The sequence below is a fragment of the Manihot esculenta genome, chromosome 13 (genome assembly GCF_001659605.2).
Source record: "Manihot esculenta cultivar AM560-2 chromosome 13, M.esculenta_v8, whole genome shotgun sequence".
NCBI lineage: Eukaryota > Viridiplantae > Streptophyta > Magnoliopsida > Malpighiales > Euphorbiaceae > Manihot > Manihot esculenta.
In genome coordinates, this window is record NC_035173.2 from 4,114,107 (window position 1) to 4,139,366 (window position 25,260).

The following is a 25,260-nucleotide window of genomic DNA, read 5'->3' on the forward strand; positions in this document are numbered from 1 at the left end:
TCTAAGTGAAGAAAATGCTTCTTATCTCTCCCATATTATGTCTTTTCCTTCTCATTTTCACCTTTTATTTTTTCATTTTACATTTCTCAATCACCCTTTTAAAAACCAATGAACTCGCCCTTCTCATGCCCCTTTCCAACAATCATTTTATTGCCATAAAGCTTTGACACCTACCCCCTCAATCCCCAATTGCCAATTGCCAATTTTCATTCTATGAAAATTGGAATATTGTTATTATTTCCCTCTTCCCACTGCCACCCCTCTTTGACTCTCATCAAGTGGCCTTTGAGAGAGATGATCTTATGACATATTTATGAACTAATGTTTCTTGCACAATACCAACTCAGCATCATTGTCTGAATCCCATGATTTGTGTTTTAACAGTGGGGATCGATCTTGAGTGATTATTAATGCCATTGATTTTTAATCATTTTATTCACTTTTTTAAATTTAAATAGCACAGCAAATACAGTAATTATATAAATTAAGCTGGATATTATTGATCATTACGAACAAAATGACAAGAAAACAACAAATGGGTTGAGCGAAGTAGACAGTGAAATTGATCCTTCACATGATCAAACAGCCATTTACAGATTACATATGTTTGCTTTGGTCTATAAAAGATTCAATTTGTCGGAAGTAAATCCTTAATTGGTTTCATTACAAAATTGTTTATTGGACATAATCATGATTTACTCAATTATGTATTGTTCTTTTTTTAACTATGCTAGTTGTAATTAATTATAAAATTAACCTCAAACACATGAAATTAAGGAGTTAGATTCTGAGTCTATGCTTTATACATACTAAATTGAGTTATTTTTTTCACATATTAATTTATTAAACCTAATTTTGATGGATTATATTTACATAAATGTTAGAAAGTAACTTATTGGCAAGAGATTCTTCACCTTAGAGACTTGATGCATTTATGGGTATAACAAGTTGCTGAGACACTTAGTCCTTTAAATTTTCATGAAAACACCAAGCAACATTCGATATTTTTCGATCTCAACTGTTCATATAACTGATCACACGCTCTCTCCAAACACTCGCGTTACTTTAATAAAAATAATAATATCAGAATCATTTCCTCAATTATAGCTATGCAAATAATATGAAAAAACGACGGAAGAGCATCATCAAAAATAGAGTTTGCAATTTAATTTGACTCGATATGAAAAAATTTATCAGATAAAACATAGTAAAAATAGTGGTGCATGGTGGTTTATTTTATTTTATTTAATAAAAAATCACATTTCATTAATGTTATCTACCGGTCTTCATTTGCATCATCTAAAAGGAAGATTTTATAACTAGGTCAAAACATCAACTTATGAAGATAATGATGCAAGGTTTTGACCATTTTTCTTTGATTAATTTGATGGTGAAAAGATTGAAATACTTTGGATGGTTATTAATTTTTTTTAGTTTAATTATTATTATTAAGATATATTTAATTAATAAGGAATTAATGGGTAGTAAGTAATGCTAATTTAGATGCTTAGAGATAAAGTCAACTAGATTATGCATGCATAAGCTAAGAGTTAGTGATGGAAATGATAAGTCATTTTCCCATGAATATAGAATAGTGAAAGAAATGAGTAGGATCATGAATGCTAAGGGACAAACAAGAATGATTTCTCTTCACCTTTTTTAATGAAATAGATTTTATAAATATTTATTTTTCAATTTCTTATTTGAATATAAATAAAGGTATAATACTAAAAAAACATTTTTATAAATTACCCTTAAATTAATTGAATAATATTTTAATTTTATTCATAATTTACATGGGCTAGCTATTGTTGCTTTAGTCATCCCCACAAGAGGATAGGGAAGCAGAATGATCCTAGGTAGATTTTGCAGCCTAGCTTTTTAATAACATGTAATCTTTTGAAGGTGACTCCATAGTCTTCATACTCATGAGTAATACTTTGATCTCTTTCTCACTTAGTCAATATTGATGGCCTAGAAAATGGAACACCCATTTTAAATCCATAGTGCCCATTAACTCAATAAACTATATAATAATTTTTAAAAATTATATAAAACAATTTATTTTATTTTAACTCAGTAAAAATATCTTGATTAAATTCTTGGGTTCTTGATGGATTTTTAATTTATAGTTTCTGTTTATGGTTATTGTTAAATTAAGAAATTTTTTCGGATTCAGAATTTAATTTTGAAAGGAATATTTATTATTTTAAGGGATGCGGAATTTGAAAGCCGAAAACTCATGCGTTCTACTTATTGATTATTCAACAGAATTCTATGGTCAGTCTGCGACCTCTGAATGTCAAAAGTGTTTTTGAGTGATTTCGTAGTTTCTATGAAACGAAGACAATGAGGCCGGTCTAGGAATTTTCTCCTTTTTTTTTTTATCTTATTTCACTAAAAGGTTGAAGGAAGATGGTGTATCAAGAGCCAACTTAATCTTCTTTTTAGGGATATCGTTGAGGGAATTCTAAGAGAACTGTTTATTCCAACATATCGTTCATATACGATCCATACTATATTTAATCAACTGTTTATTTTATTTTTTTATGATATTAACAATCTATCTTTGTTTCAGTAGAGTTGGTGAATGAAAAAAAAAATTAAAAAATGAATATAAAGGATAGGAGAAAACAAATCTATGATAGGGAATCTAATGATGATTAGCACCAAAAGAACGTTGGCTTAAGCTTATAAAGTCTTTCTCCATACTGATTAAGGACAACAAAGTATGAGGGAGACTGATGATTGATTACATGCATATTAGAATTTTATTTATTTCTTAAAAATCATAATTATATTGTCTAATTAGTTTTAGTGTCCGAGAAGAATTCTTGTCTAAATCAGAATATATATACATGTGTTCAATTAATTTTATTATTTTTTTGAATTTTTGTAGTGATCATATAAATGATTTTGCATCCATTACAAAGAGAATTGTTTTAGTAAAATTAATATCATTTTTCAAAATAATTTTATTATTTTGATTAATTATATAAAATTCAGTTGGTTGAATTAACCCGTACATGTCATTTTCAAATTGAATTATTCAAATCAGATTGACTACCAATTGAACCCTAATTTTGTATAAATTAAGATATTTTACATCAATTTGAGTAGGATGTGTTAGAATCGAGGGGTGAGCATTCGCTCGATTTGGTTTAAAATTAAATCGAATCGAATGAATCAAAAATTAAAATTTTAGTATTTATGAAAATTGAACCGAATCGAATTTAGTCAGAAATCAAATCGAACCGAATCGGTTTGATTTAGTTCGCTTCGGTTTAGTTTAAAATCAAATCGAACTGAAAATCAAAATTTTAGTATTTATGAAAATTGAACCGAATCAATTTTAGTCAGAAATTAAATCAAACCGAATCGGTCTGATTCAATTTGATTCGATTTGGTTTGATCGATTTTGATTTTTAATAATTTTTTTTATTTTTTACACTTTATTTTTAATATTTTAAAATTTAATTAAAATATTTTAATCTTAATATAATTTAATTTTTCTATATTATTAAAAATAACATATTATTATCACTAATCGGTTCGGTTCGATTTTTTTAATTTTTTTCTAATCAAAACCGAACCGAACCAAAATAACTAAAATTTCTGAAATTAAAAACCGAATCGAACTAAAATAACCAAAATTTCTGAAATTAAAAACCAAACCAAATTGAATAAAAAATCAAACTGAATTTTAAAATTAATTCGATTCGGTCAATTTTTTCAATTTGAACCAAATACTACTCACCCCTAATTGAATCAAACTATAACTGTAGCTAATTTATAATATACTTTTTGAAACTATATAAAATCAATAATTTGGTCCTTATTATTTTTTTATGAGAAATAATTCAATTTTAAGATTTCATTTTATTAATAAAATAGTTATTTATTAAAATTTACTATTAAATTATAATAATTTAATCATTCTAATTTTACTTTTTATAACATTTTAATTTTTTTAATTTTAATAATTTATAATAATTTAATTCTTAAGATTGTCGGTTTTATCCTTATATTATTTAGCTATATATAATTGATTTTAAATTTTAAAATAGATAATTATTTTATTATTTAAATAATTTTAAATTAATAAATTATTTATATATCACTTAAAATGATTTTAAATATTTATTATTTAAAATTAATGTATGCTTAAATTTTTTTATTTGGTAATTATGTAAGATAATTATTAAAAATTAATAATTTTAATAATATTTAAATTAAATTTTTTGAAACAAGATTATAAAAATAATAAATTTAAATATTAATTAAAAATATTAAAATAATTATCCTCATATCATATTATTAAATTAAAATTGTTAATTTTTTGAATTTAATTAATTTTATTTGACAATTAATTAATTTTTTAATATATTTTAATAATTATTATCTTAAAATTTTAATTTGTGCATTTAAAATTTTAATATTTTACATATCTATCATTAAATGTATATATATATATATATATATATATATATATGATAACTAAAAAAATTAAAATTTTTATATACAATTATTAAAATAAAAAATTTAAAAATTATTTAAAAATATAAAAAATAATTATCACATTATTATTTTAGTAATTTTTGTTAATTTATATTTAACAAATAATAAATTTAATAATATCAAAATCACCTTTTTATTATTATGCAAAGTATTTTTAAAATGTAATTATACAATAGATAAAAATTAAAAATCAGTTAAAATGTTAAATTGTAAGTTAATATAAACTAAATTAAAATAATTACATTTATATTGATTTTTGTTTTGATGAATGAATGAGATAAGTACATGAAATTAAAATCGAGACTAAATTTTTTAAAAAAATATTTAAATAAATATTTATTAAAATTAAAATTAAAATTAAATTAATAATAATTTAATGATATATATTTTTCAAATAATAAAATTTTAAAAATAAAATTTTATAATTCTATTTGGACTGTTTAGTATTTTAACCTCTTATTTTTAATGATATGTTGAGCTCTCTATTTGCTCATTTACATTACATCTCTTTAGATTATTTATATATTATCAATTCAGATGAAAATATAATTTTTAATAAATATTTTAATTTTAAATTAAATATTAAATTATTATAAAAAATATAAATAATTTAATAATATAAAATTATTAGATAATATGGTGTTCTTGTAATTATCACTATATCAATTTCAAAATTTAAGGTTATGATATTAAAAAAAATAAAATAATGCAATACTTATTAAAAATAATTAATAATTTATTAAAATATAATAATAAAATATTAAATAATAAATTTATTTAATTTATAAACATATATTAAATATTAAATTATTAGGATAACATTCAGATATCACATAATAAATTTAAATTTTAAAATTTTTATTACTATTTATAATTAAATTATTATAATTACTTTTTTATTATAATTTCAATTTATAATATATATAAATAAATAAAATTCACGAATATTATAACAAGTTTATAAAAATGAATAATTACATACAAAAATACAATGAGACCTAAAACTATTACCGCAGCTTTCACCTATGGACTTAAAACTTTAAGATTGGAAATAGTTTCTTGATAAAATCAAAGTTGTTACCTTTGGATTGACAATGTAGAATGAGATATATTTATGTTGGGTTAGCATTCAGTCGATTCGATTTAAAATTAAATCAAATTAAAATTTTAGTATTTATAAAAATTAAACCGAATCGATTTTGATCAGAAATCAAATCGAACTGAATTAATCCAATTCGATTCGATTCGATTTGGTTTGAATGGTTTGAATTTATAATAAATTTTTTTATTTTTTACACTTTAATTTTAGTATTTTAAAATTTAATTGAAATATTTTAATCTTAATATGCTTTAATCTCTTTATATTATTGAAAATAACATACTACTGTCACTAAATTGGTTCGGTTCGGTCTTTTCAATTTTTTTATCAAAATCAAACTAAAATAACTCAAATTTTTAAAATTAAAAATCGAATCGAAATGAATAAAAAACTGAACTGAAATAAATAAAAAATTAAACTTAATTTTTAAATTAATTCGATTCAGTCGATTTTTTCGATTTGAACCGAATATTCCTAATCCTAATATTTAAGTATCAGACAACTCTATTTTTATTTCCATGTTTTTAACACTTGGTGCATGCAATATAATGCCAAAGGGCAAGATCTCTTTAGGGTTTTATTTTATATATGGAGGCAAATTTTCTGGTTACTTGGTTAGTGACACGGTCACTCATGGAGACAAAAGATAATGAGCATAGTCACCTCTTGAAATCTTTCTAAAAAGGACCTGTTCTAGATAAGCAATAAGTGGGGTCATAAGCTTTTAGTATATGGTGATAGGTGGTAAGAGAAATAGAGTTTCAATTTGAATCCTCTGTTTTCTCATCTCTTATAATACTGTTATAATACTGTAAAACTTTGCCCATATTCAATTTATTGGTAACTCAAAATATAAATATAGATTTTATTTAATTATAAATATGAATTTTTTTATATATTGTAACTGCCCGCCGTCCGTTGGTTGATTCCTTCAACTGCCGTAGAATACGGTAAATTCAAATCATATATAATAAATAATATAAAATTACTAAATAACTTGAATTAACCGTATTTTAAAATTATTTGAACCAATTTGATCCAAAACTTATTTGAATAAGTTTGGACTGAATTGTTTCGTATATTATATCTTAAATCTTAAATCTAGCATTAAAATCCCACACAGCCCTCCCAAGCCTCAGTTTTAGTTGATAATTACATATAATTCTTTTATTTAATTAATCTTTTTTAGTTGAGTTTATGGAATTTTGTATTAACATTAATTTAATCCTTCACATTTTTATTATTGAATTATTTAATTAAATCTAAATGAAAGTTTAAGTTATTATCTACTATTCAAGAATTCATAACATAAAACTATATAATATAATAAAAATATATTATTCGATTATATAACATTCTTCTCATTAGTTAAATTACAATTTTATTATGATTAAAATATTTTAGTTGTTATAATTTTTTTACTTATTTTAGAATATATATATATATTTTTATTAATTTTGAAAATCTTAAGATTGGATTGGTTTTAGATAGATTTAGCTATATACTTGAAAATTCTAATCAAGTTGTCTCCGTGAATGTAGCATTTTTGAGAGGATTCAATTAAAAAAAATAATAAAAAAAAGCTTGAATTGTCATAAAAAATACAGATAAGAATTAGAAGTCCATTTTGATCTTAAGAAACAATACCAATTATTAGGATTGTTTGCTTCAAAGTGGATAGATAAGACTCCCTTCTTCTCCTTTTCTTCCTCGACTTGTCTTCCATGAAACTATTGCTTCAACTTATGCATGCATCATATAACACTAATCATACAAACATAAACATACAAGATCAGAATCTGAAACTTGGCCGTTATTCAGACAAGAATACGATTAACACCAACCTTGAGGCCACCTGTTTTTAGGATCCCACCTAGGAAACCATCTCTTCTTTGAATTTGAACCTAAGCTAACAGTTCTCTCCTTCCGTGGAAACTTTAACCTGAAAAGGAGCCCTCTTCTGCTGCTGCGACTTGGGTTGGGAGGAAATTGGTATGGAGATGCATGAACCTGAGGCGAGAAGTAGAGCTCATCGGCCTGATACGGAAAGATCTCGTCGCGAATACGAACAGTGTTGAGCCTTGAGTATCTTTGATCAAGTGACTCCTTGGGGATGTTTCTTGCTAGCAAAGGAGAAGCTCCACCCCAGCTGTTGGTTCCTTGAGAAGGATGTTGGGGTGTTCTGAATTGTAGTAGCTCTCTTTGATTCATTTTTCACTTATCACTTGCTATTCTTCTCACTTGTGTTATGGTATAACTGTGGTATCTTCTTGTAAAGGAGAGAATTTCCAAGTTTCTTTGGAGTTGTAAACTTTAATTTGCAAGTGTCTACTTGTTATTTTAAATAATTAACATGGGAAAGTGAGTGGTGGTACTTACTAAGTAGTGACTGAGAAATGAACAATTCCATCCTAGTGCACACCGAAATGTCGGATTGTTTGCATGTCTGCTTCAGTAATTGTTAACAAGCATAAGTCGCACACAATCATAAAATCACAGTATAAAGAGGAAACAAAATATAGTGTTTATTTGGTTCCACAATAAGATTTACATGTTTGATACTTTATTTACTTTATCTTGGAGAGCACAAAATTCTATTGTATTTCTACAATTCCCATTAATGCAAAGAAGCACATCTTTCATAAAATAAAAATTTCAAAAAAAAGCTAGAGTGATTATATACTTTGTGGCCAGCAATGGAATACAATCATGCAGGCGCAAATAAAAGATGAAATCATCAAGCAACTGCAGGGTATTCATGTAGAATGATAAATAAAATAGTGATTGGTTAACTATTCTACTTAAGTCTTCTATTTAGGGTGCCACACACGCAATTTAGCAAGCAGATAGTATTCATTTTTTAAAGCCAGCCTAACTTGAATTTTTTCAGATGATAAAATAAAGACAAATTACCAACTCAGTTCAATTTGAAGTTGGGCCTTGACTAGCTGGGCTGGGACAGGCTAAAGCACCAAATCCCCCAACCCAAGTTCCGTTTCTAGATGGATTAGGCTTGATAGATCCAAGCCTATCTGCGATTTCCCCTGTCAGGAGTTTGAAAAATAATAAAGGAATGTAACTAGATAATTCTTGATATTTAAAGAAATAAAGATATTGAAAAACGTGGAAAGAATTTTTCTTAAGTTAGATGTTGATTTTAGTGGAGAAAAGATGTTCTGATGCCAACCAAAATGCAAGAACCAAAGGTATTCCCAGAGTCCAAGTTGAGCTTCTGTTCCTGATTCTATGGAAAGCTCGCTTACTTTCAGCAGAACCCAAATTCATCTTTCGTGTTAGGACAAAAAATAAGAATTTCCATTGCAGCAGTTTATGTAATAATGCATATGAATGTCACAGTTGATAGTGACAGACAATTCTCCATTTTTATGCTCAGTATCGAATAAAATCAACAGCAAAAGTAATTATGAAAAGGACATCGCTGGACATGCTTCATCCACGAAAGATGTGATGTGCTACCCTGCTGAGAAAATAAATTCAAAGCACATTCTTGTATAACAGTGAGTTATTCAAAGCATAAAATATGAAAGAGCAACAAACTTGATTTGTTCAAAGCACAAAATATAAACTTGGCAAACCAGAATTATTCTGAATGTCACCCAACATATTTCATGTCTTGCTTTAGATATCTGTGCTTGTGTTAAGGATAAATTATAATTTGTTAAGGCACAATACAATATGAAATAAACAGTAAAATATGCTGAGATATTGTATCTTTGTAGGCATGATGGGAGTAATGCTTAGTGTTAAGGGTGAAGAGTTGCTTCCTGTTAGTTTCTCTCGCACTTTTTACTGTATATACTAACAGTGATAGTGCTAAAACTTAACGGGGACATTTTAGTTGAATTTTCAAAAATATAGAGATTATTTTAGTGTACTTTTCAAAACGCAGGGGCTAATTAGTTAGTTTTTCGCCATGGCTCAGGACAAAATGCTAATTTTTCCTTTTAAATGTTTAATCTTCTTTCACCAGTTACTTGTGAATCTAGTTAAGCATATCATAGTTTCTCACAAATTACATATGCCATGGATTATGACTTTATATAAGAGTTGTGAATAGAGTGAGAGGTGCAGATGATGCAGTACAAGGATATTATGATGTTCTTTCACTTCCATTCGACCAGATGGCTGTCAATTTTCCAGGTCGTAATTTCATGAAGAACATGATTCTTACAACTATAGAAACTTTTAATCAAACAGTATAAATGCATTTTCTGCTTCATCTATAATAAACAAAAAAAAGAGGCAAAACATATACAAAAACCTGCATTCAAGAATTATGGCAAATGCATATGTATTCAAAATTGTCAACTGGAGATTTACGCCTCACTTTCTCCTCTTTTTTGTTCAAACCGCTTATTCATTTCTCTACTTCATCACAGAAGCTGCCTTCAGCCATGGCTTGAATCCTCATGTCTATGTAACCTATCGATATTTTTTAGGCGGTTCATTGGTGCTTCCTTTTGCATATTTTCTTGAAAGGTACATGACTTTCTAATAGTTCTTTAACATTATATTCAATATTAGTAGTATCTTAAGTGATGTTGAGGGTTGGATCCTGAGCAAATACTCACTAAAGCACTTCAGCTGGCCCGACGGATCTGAGCAAATACTCACTAAAGCACTTTGCCCAGTCAGCTGACCTGATGCGAACACGATTTATTTTCCGATTTGATGCAAACAAGATTTACTTTCAGTCTTATAGAGTGGGGATACCTGTCATTGTGCCAAAAGGGCATACTGCTTGATTTCTTGTTTTTTGTTTTATTTTTCCTGCAGAAAAGCAAGGCCAAAGATGACACTTCCCTTGTTTTTGGAGATATTTGTGCTATCTCTACTAGGGTAAGCAGAACAGTACATATGATTCAAAATATTACAGAGAGAAAAAGAACTTATAGTTTTTGCTGCTGATGAAAAAACCAGGGCTAGCTTGACACTCAACATGTACTTTGCAAGCTTGAAATACACATCTCCTACATTCATTACATCAATGACCAACACAATTCCCTGCCTAACTTTCTTACTCGCGATTATTCTCAGGTGGGAGCTTCAAGACTTGAATATTAAATTTGCAAAACAAGAAATCATCTACCTTAATTTTGACATGAACACTTATATATATTGTGTAGGTTGGAGGTTGTTGATGTAAGGAATCCTCGTGGGATAGCTAAAATCCTAGGAACATTAATGGCCCTGGGAGGGGCCTTGATACTCGCCTTTTACAAGGGAACTGATATGCAAAGTTCGCATGATGCTCCAATTCATGTCAGAAGTAATCCTGCTCAACAAAAATGGATAAAGGGCTCATTTTTACTTGCTGCAAGCTGCATAACATGGTCTATGTGGGCCATTATGCAGGTATATATCTGTAAAACTCTTCTTCAACTCTTTATTTTCAATGGGTTTGCTTTTTTGCTTTGCCTTGCCTCCATGGAAACACGGCAATGCAAGTTAAGTGTATGTAAAAATGTCCAACTTGTAGGTATATACACTGAAAAAATATCCTGCTCAACTATCTCTGACTGCCATGATAAACTTTCTGGGGGGAGCACAATCAGCTGTCTTCGCCTTGTGCACACAACACAAACCAGAAGCATGGTATATCAAGTTCGACATCAATTTCTGGTGCATTGTTTATGCTGTAAGCACATGAATGAGCTGCATATGGTCCAAATATGAAGATTAATATTATGTTGTCAATAATACCATGAAAATGTTGAATGGCAGGGAATTGTAGTCTGTGCTTTGACAGTCTTCCTTCAACTGTGGTGCACAAAACAGAAAGGTCCAGTCTTTGTAACTATGTTTAATCCCCTTTCAACTGTAGAGGTGGCAATTCTGGCATACTTTTTCTTCGGTGAAAAGCTGCGATCGGGAAGGTAAGTTTGTAACTCTGCTTCAGCTTTTGTGCATAAGTGCTGAATGTCACTAACTGGACTTTGTCTTCTTCAGCTTGCTGGGAGGAGCAGTTGTTATTGTTGGACTGTACCTTGTGTTGTTAGGCAAGGAAGGTGATCAAGATCAGATGAAGTCCCAAGAGCAATCGTCTCCAAGTAATGGCGAGGAGAAAGACTCCCACGTGCAGATAGAAGCTTCAGCAAGAAGAGAAAGCTGGGCAGCCGGATCTTGAAAGATAAACCTGCATTTAGGCTTTTTGAGCACTATACAGATTCCAGCTGCGTGTTGCAAAACTAAGAGAAAATTGATGCAAGCAACTTAAAGAAGCCAAAGTCCATCTTCTGATTGTAGTTAAGGTGTCTGACTGTCTGTACCTTCTGCTGCCATTGGAATGAAAAAAAAATATAACTATTATGTAATTATAATATTTTGGCTTAAAAATATAAAATAATATTCTCATATTGAAATATAAAATTAATATTATTTTAACTTTTTTTTTAATATCTTCTTCTTTTTTAAACAAAAGGGTTAATTTTATTATAAATCAAAAAGTTTATATGAATGAGGCCAAATTTTTATTTTTTAAAAAAATGGACATTGCTCTAAAATTTGGAGACAAAAATGCGATTTCTTCCCATTTAAGATCATTTTTTATTGATTTTTTTCTATGTTGCTTAAATAACTGTTGTAGTAATAGATAATTAAAAATTAAAAGAAAAACTTTTTAGAATTTATTATACTAATAGTGTGTTAATTAAATTAAAATAATAAATATTATTTTAAAAATTATTATCAAATGAAAATCTAGTAGATTCATTACAAAGCAATGCAATTCAAATAGCTTATTTACCATTGAATTTTAATTATAGAGTGAGTGATTATAGAGAAAAGGGTTTTTGTATTATTTACTGAACATATTACAGAAGTTTATATAATACAAGTCTAAATACAAGATAAGTATACAGCTATAACTCAAATACTAAAAATAAGTATACAGCTATAACTCAAATACTAAAAATAGATAAAACTGTTATAGTTAGTCTTTATCCTTAATATCTACAACTAACTAAATACAAGATAAGTATACAGCTATAACTCAAATACTAAAAATAGATAAAACTGTTATAGTTAGTCTTTATCCTTAATACGCCCCCGCAAGATTGAGGCGCCATTAGAGACTCCAATCTTGGTTCTAAAGTAACAAAACTGAGTTCTTCCCAAAGCCTTTGTAAGCACATCAGCAACTTGATCTTTTGAACTTATGTGAAGAACCCTTAACTGTCCAGCATTAATTTTCTCGCGAACAAAATGGTAATCCAGTGCAAGATGCTTCATCCTAGTATGATAGATTGGATTGGCGCAGAAGTAAGTCGCACCAAGATTATCACAATGAAGGACTGGTGGTTGTGATATTGGTGCTCCCAAATCTTGTAATAAACTTTGAACCCAAAATACCTCTGCTGCAGCATTGGCTAAGGCTTTGTACTCAGCCTCTGTAGAAGATCGTGAGACAGTCTTTTGCCGACTAGATTTCCAAGAGATAATATTAGAACCAAGATATAGAACATAAGCAGTTGTAGACCGCCCATTATCAAGGACACCACCCCAATCAGAATCAGAGAAGGCAGACAGAGTATGAGTGGAATTTCGATTGAGAAATAAGCCATAATATATGGTTCCTTTGAGATATTGCAAAACACGTTTCAGTGCTTGAAGATGAGTTTGCGTCGGTGCATGCATAAACTGTGACAGCCGATTCACTGCAAAAGAAACATCAGGACGCGTAATTGCCAAATATTGAAGAGATCCAACAATTTGGCGATATACGGTGGAATCAGTCGAACTAGAACCATCATTTAAGATCAGCTTGTCTCCTGCAGACATAGGAGTATTCACCTCTTTAGCTCCAGCCATATCAAATCGGTCTAACAAATTAGCAATATGTCGATGTTGCGAAAGAAATAATCCTGCAGCTGTAGAAATTACTTCAACCCCCAAAAAATGATTTAATATTCCCAAATCTTTGATAGAGAACTGAGCAGATAGCTTCTGTACACAAGTATTCAGAAAATGATTGTTATTACCTGTAAGTACAATATCATCAACATATACTAGAAAATATGCCGTAATCCCATTGGAGGAAAAAATAAATAAGGACGCATCAGCATTTGATTTGCGAAAACCAGGTTTGAGCAAAAAAGAAGTAAGTTCAAGATACCAAGCTCGTGGAGCCTGTTTCAAACCATAAAGAGACTTCTTCAGTTTGCAAACATAATCAGAAAACTCAAGTTGCACATATCCTGGAGGTTGCTACATGTAGACATCTTCATAAAGTGTGCCATGTAAAAAGACATTATTTACATCCAATTACCTTAACTGCCATCCTTTAGAAATTGCAAGAGTAAGAACTACCCGAATTGTGACCGGTTTTGTAACCGGACTAAATGTATCAAAATAATCACGCCCAGATTCCTGAAGAAATCCTTTGGCAACCAAACGTGCCTTGTACTTATCAATAGTACCATCCGGTTTACGCTTAATCCGAAACACCCATTTGCAACTAATAAGATGATGTTTGTCTCTCGGAACCAGCTCCCAAGTTTTATTTTGCAAAAGAGCATTGTACTCTGAATCCATCGCCTACCGCCAAAGTGAACTTGCCAGAGCTTGTTTAACTGTTCTTGGCTCGAGTGTATCCTGTAAAGGATATTTAGTTGTAAGATTAACAAAAGAAGAATTAAAATACTTTGAGTTAGGCTTCCTTTGTCGCTGCTGCCGTTGTACAGGAGCTGGAATTGAGTCTTGTGAAACAATCGGTAGTGGCAAATCTAAATCAGCAGTAGAAGATTCAGTCATCAAAGGTTCAACTTGTTGAGTCTCAGTACTAATTAATGGCATGGCAGATTGATCAGATTCTGCTGATAATGCTGTAATAGATTCTGAACCAGTACTCGAAACCAACAAATCAGAATCACTTGGAATAGAAATTGCCAATGGAACCGAAGCAACTGCAGTTGGTGCAACAGGTGATGAATTTTGTTGTTGTGCCGAACCTGTACAAGAAGCATCTCGAAAATAATCTATAAATTGATGAGAACTAGTGCAAGTTTCAGATGGAAAAATATGCTCAACAAATTGAACATGACGAGATAAATACAAACGATTAGCCTTTGGATCGTAACATTTGTATGCAGATTGAGTTGGAGAATATCCAAGAAAAATACAAGGCAATGAACGACACTGAAGTTTAGAATTATTATATGGTCTTAGCCATGGAAAACAAAGACAACCAAAAGATTTCAATCTCTTAAAATTATGAGACATACCAAACAATCTAGAGAAGGTGTTTGAAACGAAATAGCGGATGAAGGCAACCGATTGAGCAAATAAACAGCAGCCTGGAAAGCATGAGACCAATAATTAGAAGGTAAAGACAAAAATTATAACATAGCAAGACCTGTTTCAACTATTGAGCGATGACGACGTTCAGCAGTACCATTATGCTCTGGCGTATGTGGAGGTGTTGTATAATGTGAAATACCACAAGACAAAAAATGATGCTTAAGCTTTTGATACTCCCCACCATTATCAGTGAACACAGAAACAATTTTAGTGTGAAAATAATTTTCAACCAATTTCTGAAAGTGGATAAACAAATCATGAGTATCAGATTTCTTCTTCATGGGATATAGCCAAACATACTTAGAATAGTGATCAATAAATGTAACATAATACTCATAGCCATCAATAGATTTTTGTGTAGGACCCCAAATATCGGAATAAACAAGTTGCAAAGGCTTATTACTAACAAGAGAATTCTCAGAAAACGGTAATTTATGACTCTTGTTCATAGAGTAGGAAGTACAATGAAAACTAGAAACATAGTTAGACATAGACTGAAGACCAATATTTCGAAGTACTAACAAAAAGACTTTATTATTGGGATGACCAAGCTTGTGATGCCATTCAGAAAGCAAAGACAGACACCGAGTAGTAACATTCAGCTGAGGACGTTGAGAATTAACTCTGGAAAAACTTGCACAGTAGATATCATCAATGTTCTCTCTCCGTAGCAGAGACGCCCCCGTGTACAGATCCTTCACAACAAAATAAGATGGAAAAAATTCCACAGAAACATGATTAGTGCGATATAACTTAGCAATTGAAACCAAATTCTTGCGCAGATTAGGCACACATAACACATTAGGCAATGATAAATTCTTAGAGTAAGCAGGAATTTGCACAAAACCAGTATGTGATATAGCAAGCATTTTACCATCACCAAGTTGTACTTCCTCAGGACCTCCATAGTCAGAATAGCTTTGCAAAGAAGCTGGATTCGACACAACATGATGAGAAGCTCCGCTATCAAACAACCTGTAATACCCGGCTCGTTCAGGCATTGGAATTCCTCCCGTCAGGTGGAATCTCGGATGTCGGATTCGTTTTGAGGGGTGTTGCAAGGGTAACCTGAAGGTTTTCTAAAGGTTTTCGCACATGGTTTGAAGTGTTTTATGGTTTTATGGTTTTGAAAGGAAAGGAACTGAATTTTGAAGAGAAAAGACCAAGGAGGCAGAATGCAGGTTTGGCCGCCGAAGGTAATGTTCGGCCGCCGAAAGTGCTATAGGTTCGGCTTCCGAAACTTCACGATAGGCCGCCGAACGTTGCATGGTTTTGCATGCAGTTTCGGCAGCCGAAGGAAAGGCGGTTGGCCACCTATAAAGGCCCCTTTGACCGGCCATGGAAGGAGCTGGAAGCTCTCTTTGTGGTCAAGGTGGGGTTTATGCTCTCCTTGGGAGGTTTTCCTGAGATTTCTCAAATCTTTCAAGGTTTTTATGAGTGTTCCCTTGGTTTTGAAGGTTTTGAGTAAAAAGAGGAAGTTGTGGAGCTTGAAGCTTGAGGAGCTTGGTTTCTCCATGTTTTGAAGCTAGGATCACACCAGCCAAGAGGTAAGTGTTGATCCTTATGTTTTATCGTGTTTTCAGCAAGTTTTATGGAGGAAAAGGGAAGAGTTGCATGGTGAGGTGTAAAAGGATGTTGTTGAGGGTTTTTATGCATGAGTATGTTTATGTGTTATGGGTGTTGTTTGTTGGGGTGTTTAGGTAGTTTTGGACCCCTTTGTGCATATAGTTGAGTATATGCTTGTTATGTGTGTTGAGATGCATGTGGCGTGAGGTTTGGGGGAAGTTGAGTATGAGGTGAGCGAGGTTCTGCCTAACTGGAGAACCCAGCTTCGGCCGCCGAAGAAGGGTTCGGCCGCCGAACGTGTTGAGGAGGTGGTTTCGGCTGCCTCAACCTGCCCCCGAAGGATTGGACTTTCGTCTCTGGAGGGGAGGTTCGGCCGCCGAAGGTGCCGCCGAAGGTTGAGACTTTCGTCTCTGGAGTGTGTTTTGGCCCCCGAACCTTACCCCCGAAGGCTTCGGCCGCCGAAAGTGGAGATTCGGCCGCCGAAAGTGGAGATTCGGCCGCCGAAAGTAGGCGAGTTTCGTCTCTGGAGAGGACATTCGGCCGCCGAACCTGCCGCCGAATGTGTCCTGCCCAGCCTTCTTTTGCATGCTTTGTGTACTTGTTCTAGGATCTTTTAGGGGGTTTTTAGGGAGTTGGTTTAGAGTTATGTTAGCAGTGTTTGACACCTCATTCGAGTCCATTTGTGTAGGATTGGACCCGACAGTTCAGGGGGGTCGTCAGGATTAGCAGTTGCAGAGTGAGTCAGGTTTCTGCTTGAGGAGCAGAGGTGAGTAGAACTAAACTTAATGTTGTATCTTAAATCACAGACTGTTTGAGCATAGTTCATGCATCATGGATGCCATGATATATCTTAGGGTGATTGCATTAGAATCACGAATACGGTGCATTGCATTGTCATTGTTTATGAGGATTGGACCAAGGCGACATCAATAGCCCGTCGAGGGAGTTTTGAGGTCATGTCTCATCCCAGATGTGGAATGTTTGAGTTGTGATGCATTTTCATATAACGTGCGTATGAATGAACTGTTTTCAGTGTTTCTACTCACTGGGCTTTATAGCTCATCCCTTTCCCGTAATCCCAGTTTTGCAGGTACAGGGTTAGCTGGGAAGTCAGAAGCATCAGAGTGTTGGCTCCAGTATACTTGTGTAATAGAATAGTGTGGACATGATGTAAATTAAAGAGATATGTATTACAGATGGATAGATGATCAGTTAAGGTGCTTATGGATTAATATGTGCTTTGCCTATAGGATGTTTTATCCCTTGTGTATGCATGTATCCTGTTTTCAGTTTCATGAGAAATGAGTCAAACCAGGCTTCATAGATGTTGTGTTTCCAAAACCCAGTGAATGATACCTGTGAGGGAAGATAGGGTTTAATTCCCTTGACCCAAGACCAGTGCAGAGGGAAGATCAGGTTTGATTCCTGTGACCTATAGAAAGGCCATTAGAGAAGAGCAGGTTTGATTCCTGTGACTCTATGGTAGCCAAGGTTAACTTATGATATGCTGACCCTACAGCGTGGGTTCTATGTTTCGGAGCATAGTGCATGGAGGTTACTTGGTAGAGTATCACTGGTTTAGCCCTGAGGGCTATTTCAGATTGAGATGTCTGATGTTTTAAAGGTTAAGTCTGGTAAATTTTAAAGAACAGTTAGGAGTCGAGTTGGATCATGTATGGGATTTTATCAGGTTCACAGAGTTCATAGTAGGCTTACTACGGGTCTCGGCGGCCTTAAGCCGATCTGGATCCTAGTGCCGAGCAGTTTGGAGCCGTTACAGAGGGGTATCGGTTTCCGGGCTGTTACAGATGGTATCAGAGCATAGGGCCTCTTAAGTACGGTGTGTTGAGCATTTGTGTGCAAGGATTAGAGATATCCCACATCGGAAAGAGGTTGGTTTAGATGTTCTAGGAAGGCAAGCACAATAAGTAAACTCATGTCCACTAGGATAAGAAAGTTAAGTTTTGTTTTGAGGATGATGTGATATGCCATGACTATATGCATGTGCATAACTATTGTACTGTGTATGCATGTATAAAGTTTGTAGGTTCATGTGTTTTCATATGAACTCTATGTGTGCTAATGATTGTTTCTTGTGTGTTGTCGTCAGGAGAGCTAAGATGAGTGATGCTGGTTACCTTGTGGAATCAGATCCGTCTGAAGAGTTTGTTGAGGAAATGAGAGAAGGAATAGATCTAGGAAGAATGGCAGGAAACAGGAGAGAGACAGGAGGAGATGTGCAAAGAAAGGATGTAGGTATACAGGTGAATTTGAATGAAGAGGCTTTAGAGGATGCTCAAACCAAGGACTCTAGGATAGGAGAGAATGAACCCTCCACTTGGAGTACAGCTACAGCGAAAGGAGTGATGTGGGGGAGAACCATTAAGAAAAAGGTTAGAGGCTTGAGACGGTCAGAGAAAAACAAGAGTCTAGGTTATGATGTTGGTGCAAGTTCTGGTAGAGGCAGAGCAAAATGTTTGAGGTGTGGAAGGTTGCATAAGGGAGTTTGTCTTGTTGGTACGACAGGATGTTATAGGTGTGGACAGGAGGGACATGTGATGCGTGAGTGTCCTTTTGCGCCCCAGTTGGTTCAGTCTCAGGGAGCAGATACAGGTAGAGCAGCTCAGGCTGATAGGCAAGGAGGAGAGGCTGACACATCTGACACCTCAGTGCCAGGTATGCTCATACTTGAGTGATCTGAGTTGTGTTTGTGTGAACTATAGTAGGATATCAGTTATGTGATAAACGTAAGGGAGATCGAGCAGAAAAGAATACAAGAGTAAGACTAAGTTCAGAAAGAGGTTAGAGCCAGTCTGAGATTGGGTGGTAGTTGAGGCAGAGAAAAGGGTCAGTCTTTTCTTGAAAGATTCCCGAGGGAAGTTCCATGAGTTTTCGTTTGGATCTTCACCCTGACATAATAGGAGACTAACACATCGAATACGGCGACGTTAGGTACGTTCGTTTGTAAGTAGTCGGATGTGTATGCTGTTTGTGTTGGACCCCAGTGTTTCGCTTTCCTTGTTATTGTGAGCTGTTGGTAGGATGGGTTTGAGGACTTCTGGGCTTAGAGTGTGTTTCTTGGGTCAGTGGACCTAAGTGTACCTAAGTGTATGATCCATCTGAAGCAGAGTCAGTCAGTTCAGTTCAGAGTTTGTGGTGAGTAGATGCGATCCAGCTGACCTTCTGGTTCTAGAGTTGACTGTGTGATGTCATTCTAGGGCGGATTGGCTAGTTACTCACAGTACTACCTGTGTCAGCAGCGACAAGGTAGGAGAGTTCAGGGTAGAGGATGGATCGGTGGTAGTCCTTTAGAAGGACAGTGTATAGAGGTGCCTAGAAGTTGATGTCAGCCCTACAGGCTCACAGTTCGTCAGGAAAGGTTAGCAGAGGGTTGTTTTAGCTCTTGTGAGTAAGTTTGTCAGGATAGGGAATCAGCCTCAGTGCCATTGCTAGTGGGTACTAGCATACTGTCAGGTTTACCAACTGTTAGGAAATTGAAGAGGGGAGTGAAAATGGTATCTAGACGCATAACCAATTCTTTCTTTCCTTGCCCTACAGAATGGCACCTGCAGAGAGAGCTAAGTCGTGGAAAGTTGGGGTAGATAAGGTTTTATCTGACTTAGTACTTCACCCTGGAATGTTTCCAGTGTTGTTGTGGGAAACGAAGGATGATTCCTTACGATTTGAGTGTTACAGATTCGTCTTAAGGTTGATGATCTACTAGCTGTTCTAATGAAGTTGATTGGATTTACAGATTGGTATGATTAGAGATTCAGGTAGAATCCGTTGCGAAAGTCAGCAGCAGTAGCCTGTTGAGAGTTAAAGATTAAGTTAGTTTAATAAAGAAGAAGAAAGGCGGGTAAGGATTAGGAGTACAGATTGGTGTCGACCCTACAGATTGGTGTCGAACCTACAGATGGGTCTCTGGTGAAAATGAAAGAGTGAGAGAGATTAGTTTACTGATGAAAAGTGAAAAGTGAAGAGTACGGATCAGAGTAGCGCAGCGAAAGCTGTGGAGTTCAGAAAAAGAGTAGAATACTAATTCTGGAGTATGGACTCAGATCAGGAAAGTAGAGTTTCAGAAATTCTCTTTTGGAAGAGAAGTGTTAGGCTTTACTTGCCTGTTATTTGTTTGTTTTGTTTTTACATTCGAGGACGAATGTTTTTATAAGGGGGGTAGATTGTAATACCCGGCTCGTTCAGGCATCGGAATTCCTCCCGTCAGGTGGAATCTCGGATGTCGGATTCGTTTTGAGGGGTGTTGCAAGGGTAACCTGAAGGTTTTCTAAAGGTTTTCGCACATGGTTTGAAGTGTTTTATGGTTTTATGGTTTTGAAAGGAAAGGAACTGAATTTTGAAGAGAAAAGACCAAGGAGGCAGAATGCAGGTTTGGCCGCCGAAGGTAATGTTCGGCCGCCGAAAGTGCTATAGGTTCGGCTTCCGAAACTTCACGATAGGCCGCCGAACGTTGCATGGTTTTGCATGCAGTTTCGGCAGCCGAAGGAAAGGCGGTTGGCCACCTATAAAGGCCCCTTTGACCGGCCATGGAAGGAGCTGGAAGCTCTCTTTGTGGTCAAGGTGGGGTTTATGCTCTCCTTGGGAGGTTTTCCTGAGATTTCTCAAATCTTTCAAGGTTTTTATGAGTGTTCCCTTGGTTTTGAAGGTTTTGAGTAAAAAGAGGAAGTTGTGGAGCTTGAAGCTTGAGGAGCTTGGTTTCTCCATGTTTTGAAGCTAGGATCACACCAGCCAAGAGGTAAGTGTTGATCCTTATGTTTTATCGTGTTTTCAGCAAGTTTTATGGAGGAAAAGGGAAGAGTTGCATGGTGAGGTGTAAAAGGATGTTGTTGAGGGTTTTTATGCATGAGTATGTTTATGTGTTATGGGTGTTGTTTGTTGGGGTGTTTAGGTAGTTTTGGACCCCTTTGTGCATATAGTTGAGTATATGCTTGTTATGTGTGTTGAGATGCATGTGGCGTGAGGTTTGGGGGAAGTTGAGTATGAGGTGAGCGAGGTTCTGCCTAACTGGAGAACCCAGCTTCGGCCGCCGAAGAAGGGTTCGGCCGCCGAACGTGTTGAGGAGGTGGTTTCGGCTGCCTCAACCTGCCCCCGAAGGATTGGACTTTCGTCTCTGGAGGGGAGGTTCGGCCGCCGAAGGTGCCGCCGAAGGTTGAGACTTTCGTCTCTGGAGTGTGTTTTGGCCCCCGAACCTTACCCCCGAAGGCTTCGGCCGCCGAAAGTGGAGATTCGGCCGCCGAAAGTAGGCGAGTTTCGTCTCTGGAGAGGACATTCGGCCGCTGAACCTGCCGCCGAATGTGTCCTGCCCAGCCTTCTTTTGCATGCTTTGTGTACTTGTTCTAGGATCTTTTAGGGGGTTTTTAGGGAGTTGGTTTAGAGTTATGTTAGCAGTGTTTGACACCTCATTCGAGTCCATTTGTGTAGGATTGGACCCGACAGTTCAGGGGGGTCGTCAGGATTAGCAGTTGCAGAGTGAGTCAGGTTTCTGCTTGAGGAGCAGAGGTGAGTAGAACTAAACTTAATGTTGTATCTTAAATCACAGACTGTTTGAGCATAGTTCATGCATCATGGATGCCATGATATATCTTAGGGTGATTGCATTAGAATCACGAATACGGTGCATTGCATTGTCATTGTTTATGAGGATTGGACCAAAGCGACATCAATAGCCCGTCGAGGGAGTTTTGAGGTCATGTCTCATCCCAGATGTGGAATGTTTGAGTTGTGATGCATTTTCATATAACGTGCGTATGAATGAACTGTTTTCAGTGTTTCTACTCACTGGGCTTTATAGCTCATCCCTTTCCCGTAATCCCAGTTTTGCAGGTACAGGGTTAGCTGGGAAGTCAGAAGCATCAGAGTGTTGGCTCCAGTATACTTGTGTAATAGAATAGTGTGGACATGATGTAAATTAAAGAGATATGTATTACAGATGGATAGATGATCAGTTAAGGTGCTTATGGATTAATATGTGCTTTGCCTATAGGATGTTTTATCCCTTGTGTATGCATGTATCCTGTTTTCAGTTTCATGAGAAATGAGTCAAACCAGGCTTCATAGATGTTGTGTTTCCAAAACCCAGTGAATGATACCTGTGAGGGAAGATAGGGTTTAATTCCCTTGACCCAAGACCAGTGCAGAGGGAAGATCAGGTTTGATTCCTGTGACCTATAGAAAGGCCATTAGAGAAGAGCAGGTTTGATTCCTGTGACTCTATGGTAGCCAAGGTTAACTTATGATATGCTGACCCTACAGCGTGGGTTCTATGTTTCGGAGCATAGTGCATGGAGGTTACTTGGTAGAGTATCACTGGTTTAGCCCTGAGGGCTATTTCAGATTGAGATGTCTGATGTTTTAAAGGTTAAGTCTGGTAAATTTTAAAGAACAGTTAGGAGTCGAGTTGGATCATGTATGGGATTTTATCAGGTTCACAGAGTTCATAGTAGGCTTACTACGGGTCTCGGCGGCCTTAAGCCGATCTGGATCCTAGTGCCGAGCAGTTTGGAGCCGTTACAGAGGGGTATCGGTTTCCGGGCTGTTACACAACCATTGTTGTGGAGAAGAAGCAGCCATAGCAGAAGTAACATTAACTGCAGGTATCGGTGCTAAAGAATGAGAGGTATCAGTCTTCAAAGACATATTATTCTCCTTAAGAAAGCGAGCCAATTTGCGACATTCAGCAGTAGCATGCCCAGTATATTCACAAAATTGACATACCACATCAGGTCGATAAGAACCTCGACCTCGACCACCAGAGTAAGAACCATGACCACCACGTCGATTTCCAGAATAATTGTAGTTTTGTGGAGATCGATTATAATTGCCATTCTGATTTTGTGAACACCCTCTAGAACGTTGAGTGTAATTGATAGTAGCAATCACTTGTGACGTAGCTGAAACAGTTGTGGAATCTTTTTCTTGTAAGGATCGTTCATGATCAGTAAGTTTTTCAAAGAGATCAGAAAAGGTTATTGGGGTTTCACGACCTTTTAACGCAGCAACTATGGGACTGTAATCATCTCCCAATCGCGTGATAATATAAACAATTAAATCATCATCACTCACCGGATTCTGGGTAAGAGCAAGCTCATCTGCAATAGCCCTCATCTCATTGAGAAAAACAACAATCGGTTTGGTTCCCTTAGAGTTCTGTGCTAATTTAGTCTTTAAGGACAAAATTCTAGAATGAGAAACATTAGCAAAACTCTGGTGAAGCCGATCCCATGCTTCTTTAGCAGTATTGGCTGAAAAAATCAAGGGTTGAATAGTATCGGAACAACTTCCTAAAAGAGCACTGATCAAGATTTGATCTTGTCGAAACCATAAGGCGAAAGCTGGGTTGGCTGTTTTGTCTTTTTCAGAAAGAAATTGTGATGGTGCAACCCGTGAACCATCAATAAAATCAAGTAAATCAAGACCAATTAAGGTTGATTGGATCTGTTTTCTCCAAACAGGAAAATTCTCCTGAGTAAGTTTAATAGGAAAATGCGTTGGAGCATTTAATTGAATAACAGTAATAGATGACGAAGCCATTAATTAAAGTTTAAGAAAATTGAATCAGAAAACTCGTGAGAGCAGATTGCGGCTCTAATATCATATAGAAAAAAGGGTTTTTGTATTATTTACTGAACGTATTACAAAAATTTATATAATACAAGTCTAAATACAAGATAAATATACAGCTATAACTCAAATACTAAAAATAGATAAAACTGTTATAGTTAGTCTTTATCCTTAATATCTACAACTAACTAAATACAAGATAAGTATACAGTTATAACTCAAATACTAAAAATAGATAAAACTGTTATAGTTAGTCTTTATCTTTAATAGTGATAATTTTACTTACCAAACATCAATTAGATTGACTATATAATTCTTATTATTATTTAAAAAGTTGAAACAATTTTAATTTTATTTATTTTAAAAAAATTACTAATTTTATCTCTTAATTATATAAAACTAATAGTTTAATTCTCATATTTTAAAAGTGAACATGATTAATTCTTAACATTTGAATTTTAATATATTATTGTGCCTTAGCTATTTAACTATGTTCTTTGAAAAGGTTTCTTTTTTTTTTTATATGTAGTCAGATTTTTGGTTTTCTTTCTCATTATTTTGTTCTTATCTTTCCCTGTCTAAAAAGTGGATTTGTTTCTTTGTTTCATTCTCATTTTAGTTTTGGTTCTCCTCCCATCGATTTTTTTTAGTCTGCTGTTCTATTTTATTTTGCTTCTCTTGTTAAGCCTCAAGTGAATATTGTTGAGAGTTTTTTAAGTGAATTTGCTTTGAAGTATTCTATTCATATTTTCAGAGAGAAGTCTCACTTTATGATGCTCATATTTTGGATCACTCACTCTTATCGGCTATTTTGGCTGAAATTTTTTTGTGTCGCTCTCTGTTAACCGTTCAGACGAAGATTTTACTATGTTTTGTCGAAGATTTGTCTTTTTATTTTTTTTTTATTGCATATATGTATTACTATAAATTTGATGTTGCAGAAATAATTTTGTTTGCATGACATTATCGGTTATCTTAATTTTTTTATTTTTATACTGTAACATGAAAAGATATTATTTTGTTATGAAATTGGTGTGTTGTTGATTTGGATGGTTTTTTGAGTTTGAGTTATGGTCGGATCTTATTGGGTTGAATATTTTTAAATTTTAGTTTGTTGGTGTGTTTTAATTTCTATCTTTTGAGTTGAGCTTTGATTTTTTATTTTTTTTTAACCTTCCATC

At 34.2% G+C, this 25,260-nt stretch overlaps 2 protein-coding genes across 2 annotated transcripts; one reads left to right on the forward strand and one right to left on the reverse strand.

The window, feature by feature from the left end:
* Positions 1–7,153: 7,153 nt before the first annotated feature.
* Positions 7,154–8,449, reverse strand: LOC122721625. Its single transcript, XM_043949979.1, has 2 exons — positions 7,462–8,449; positions 7,154–7,381 (listed from the first exon to the last, which is right to left on the reverse strand). The coding sequence occupies exons 1-2, from the start codon at positions 7,826–7,828 to the stop codon at positions 7,356–7,358; spliced, it is 393 nt and encodes a 130-aa protein (XP_043805914.1). The 5' UTR covers positions 7,829–8,449; the 3' UTR covers positions 7,154–7,355.
* Positions 8,450–9,868: 1,419 nt separating this feature from the next.
* LOC110630374 (WAT1-related protein At1g43650) lies at positions 9,869–11,943 on the forward strand. Its single transcript, XM_021777838.2, has 7 exons — positions 9,869–10,117; positions 10,415–10,477; positions 10,559–10,675; positions 10,765–10,993; positions 11,118–11,276; positions 11,363–11,514; positions 11,588–11,943. Exons 1-7 carry the CDS (start codon positions 9,915–9,917, stop codon positions 11,763–11,765), a joined length of 1,101 nt encoding a protein of 366 aa, XP_021633530.1. The 5' UTR covers positions 9,869–9,914; the 3' UTR covers positions 11,766–11,943.
* The last annotated feature ends 13,317 nt before the right edge of the window (positions 11,944–25,260 follow it).

Bases quoted from the DNA above. Each gene is read 5' to 3' on its own strand.
- LOC122721625 (XM_043949979.1), bottom strand. From the start codon at position 7,828: ATGAATCAAAGAGAGCTACTACAATTCAGAACACCCCAACATCCTTCT. The intron at 7,382-7,461 runs GTTGGTGTTAAT...TTGTATGATTAG, and splicing joins TAAAAACAGGTGGCCTCAAG to TGTTATATGATGCATGCATA.
- LOC110630374 (XM_021777838.2), top strand. From the start codon at position 9,915: ATGGCAAATGCATATGTATTCAAAATTGTCAACTGGAGATTTACGCCT. The intron at 10,118-10,414 runs GTACATGACTTT...TTTTTCCTGCAG, and splicing joins TTTGCATATTTTCTTGAAAG to AAAAGCAAGGCCAAAGATGA. The intron at 11,277-11,362 runs GTAAGCACATGA...GTTGAATGGCAG, and splicing joins TCTGGTGCATTGTTTATGCT to GGAATTGTAGTCTGTGCTTT.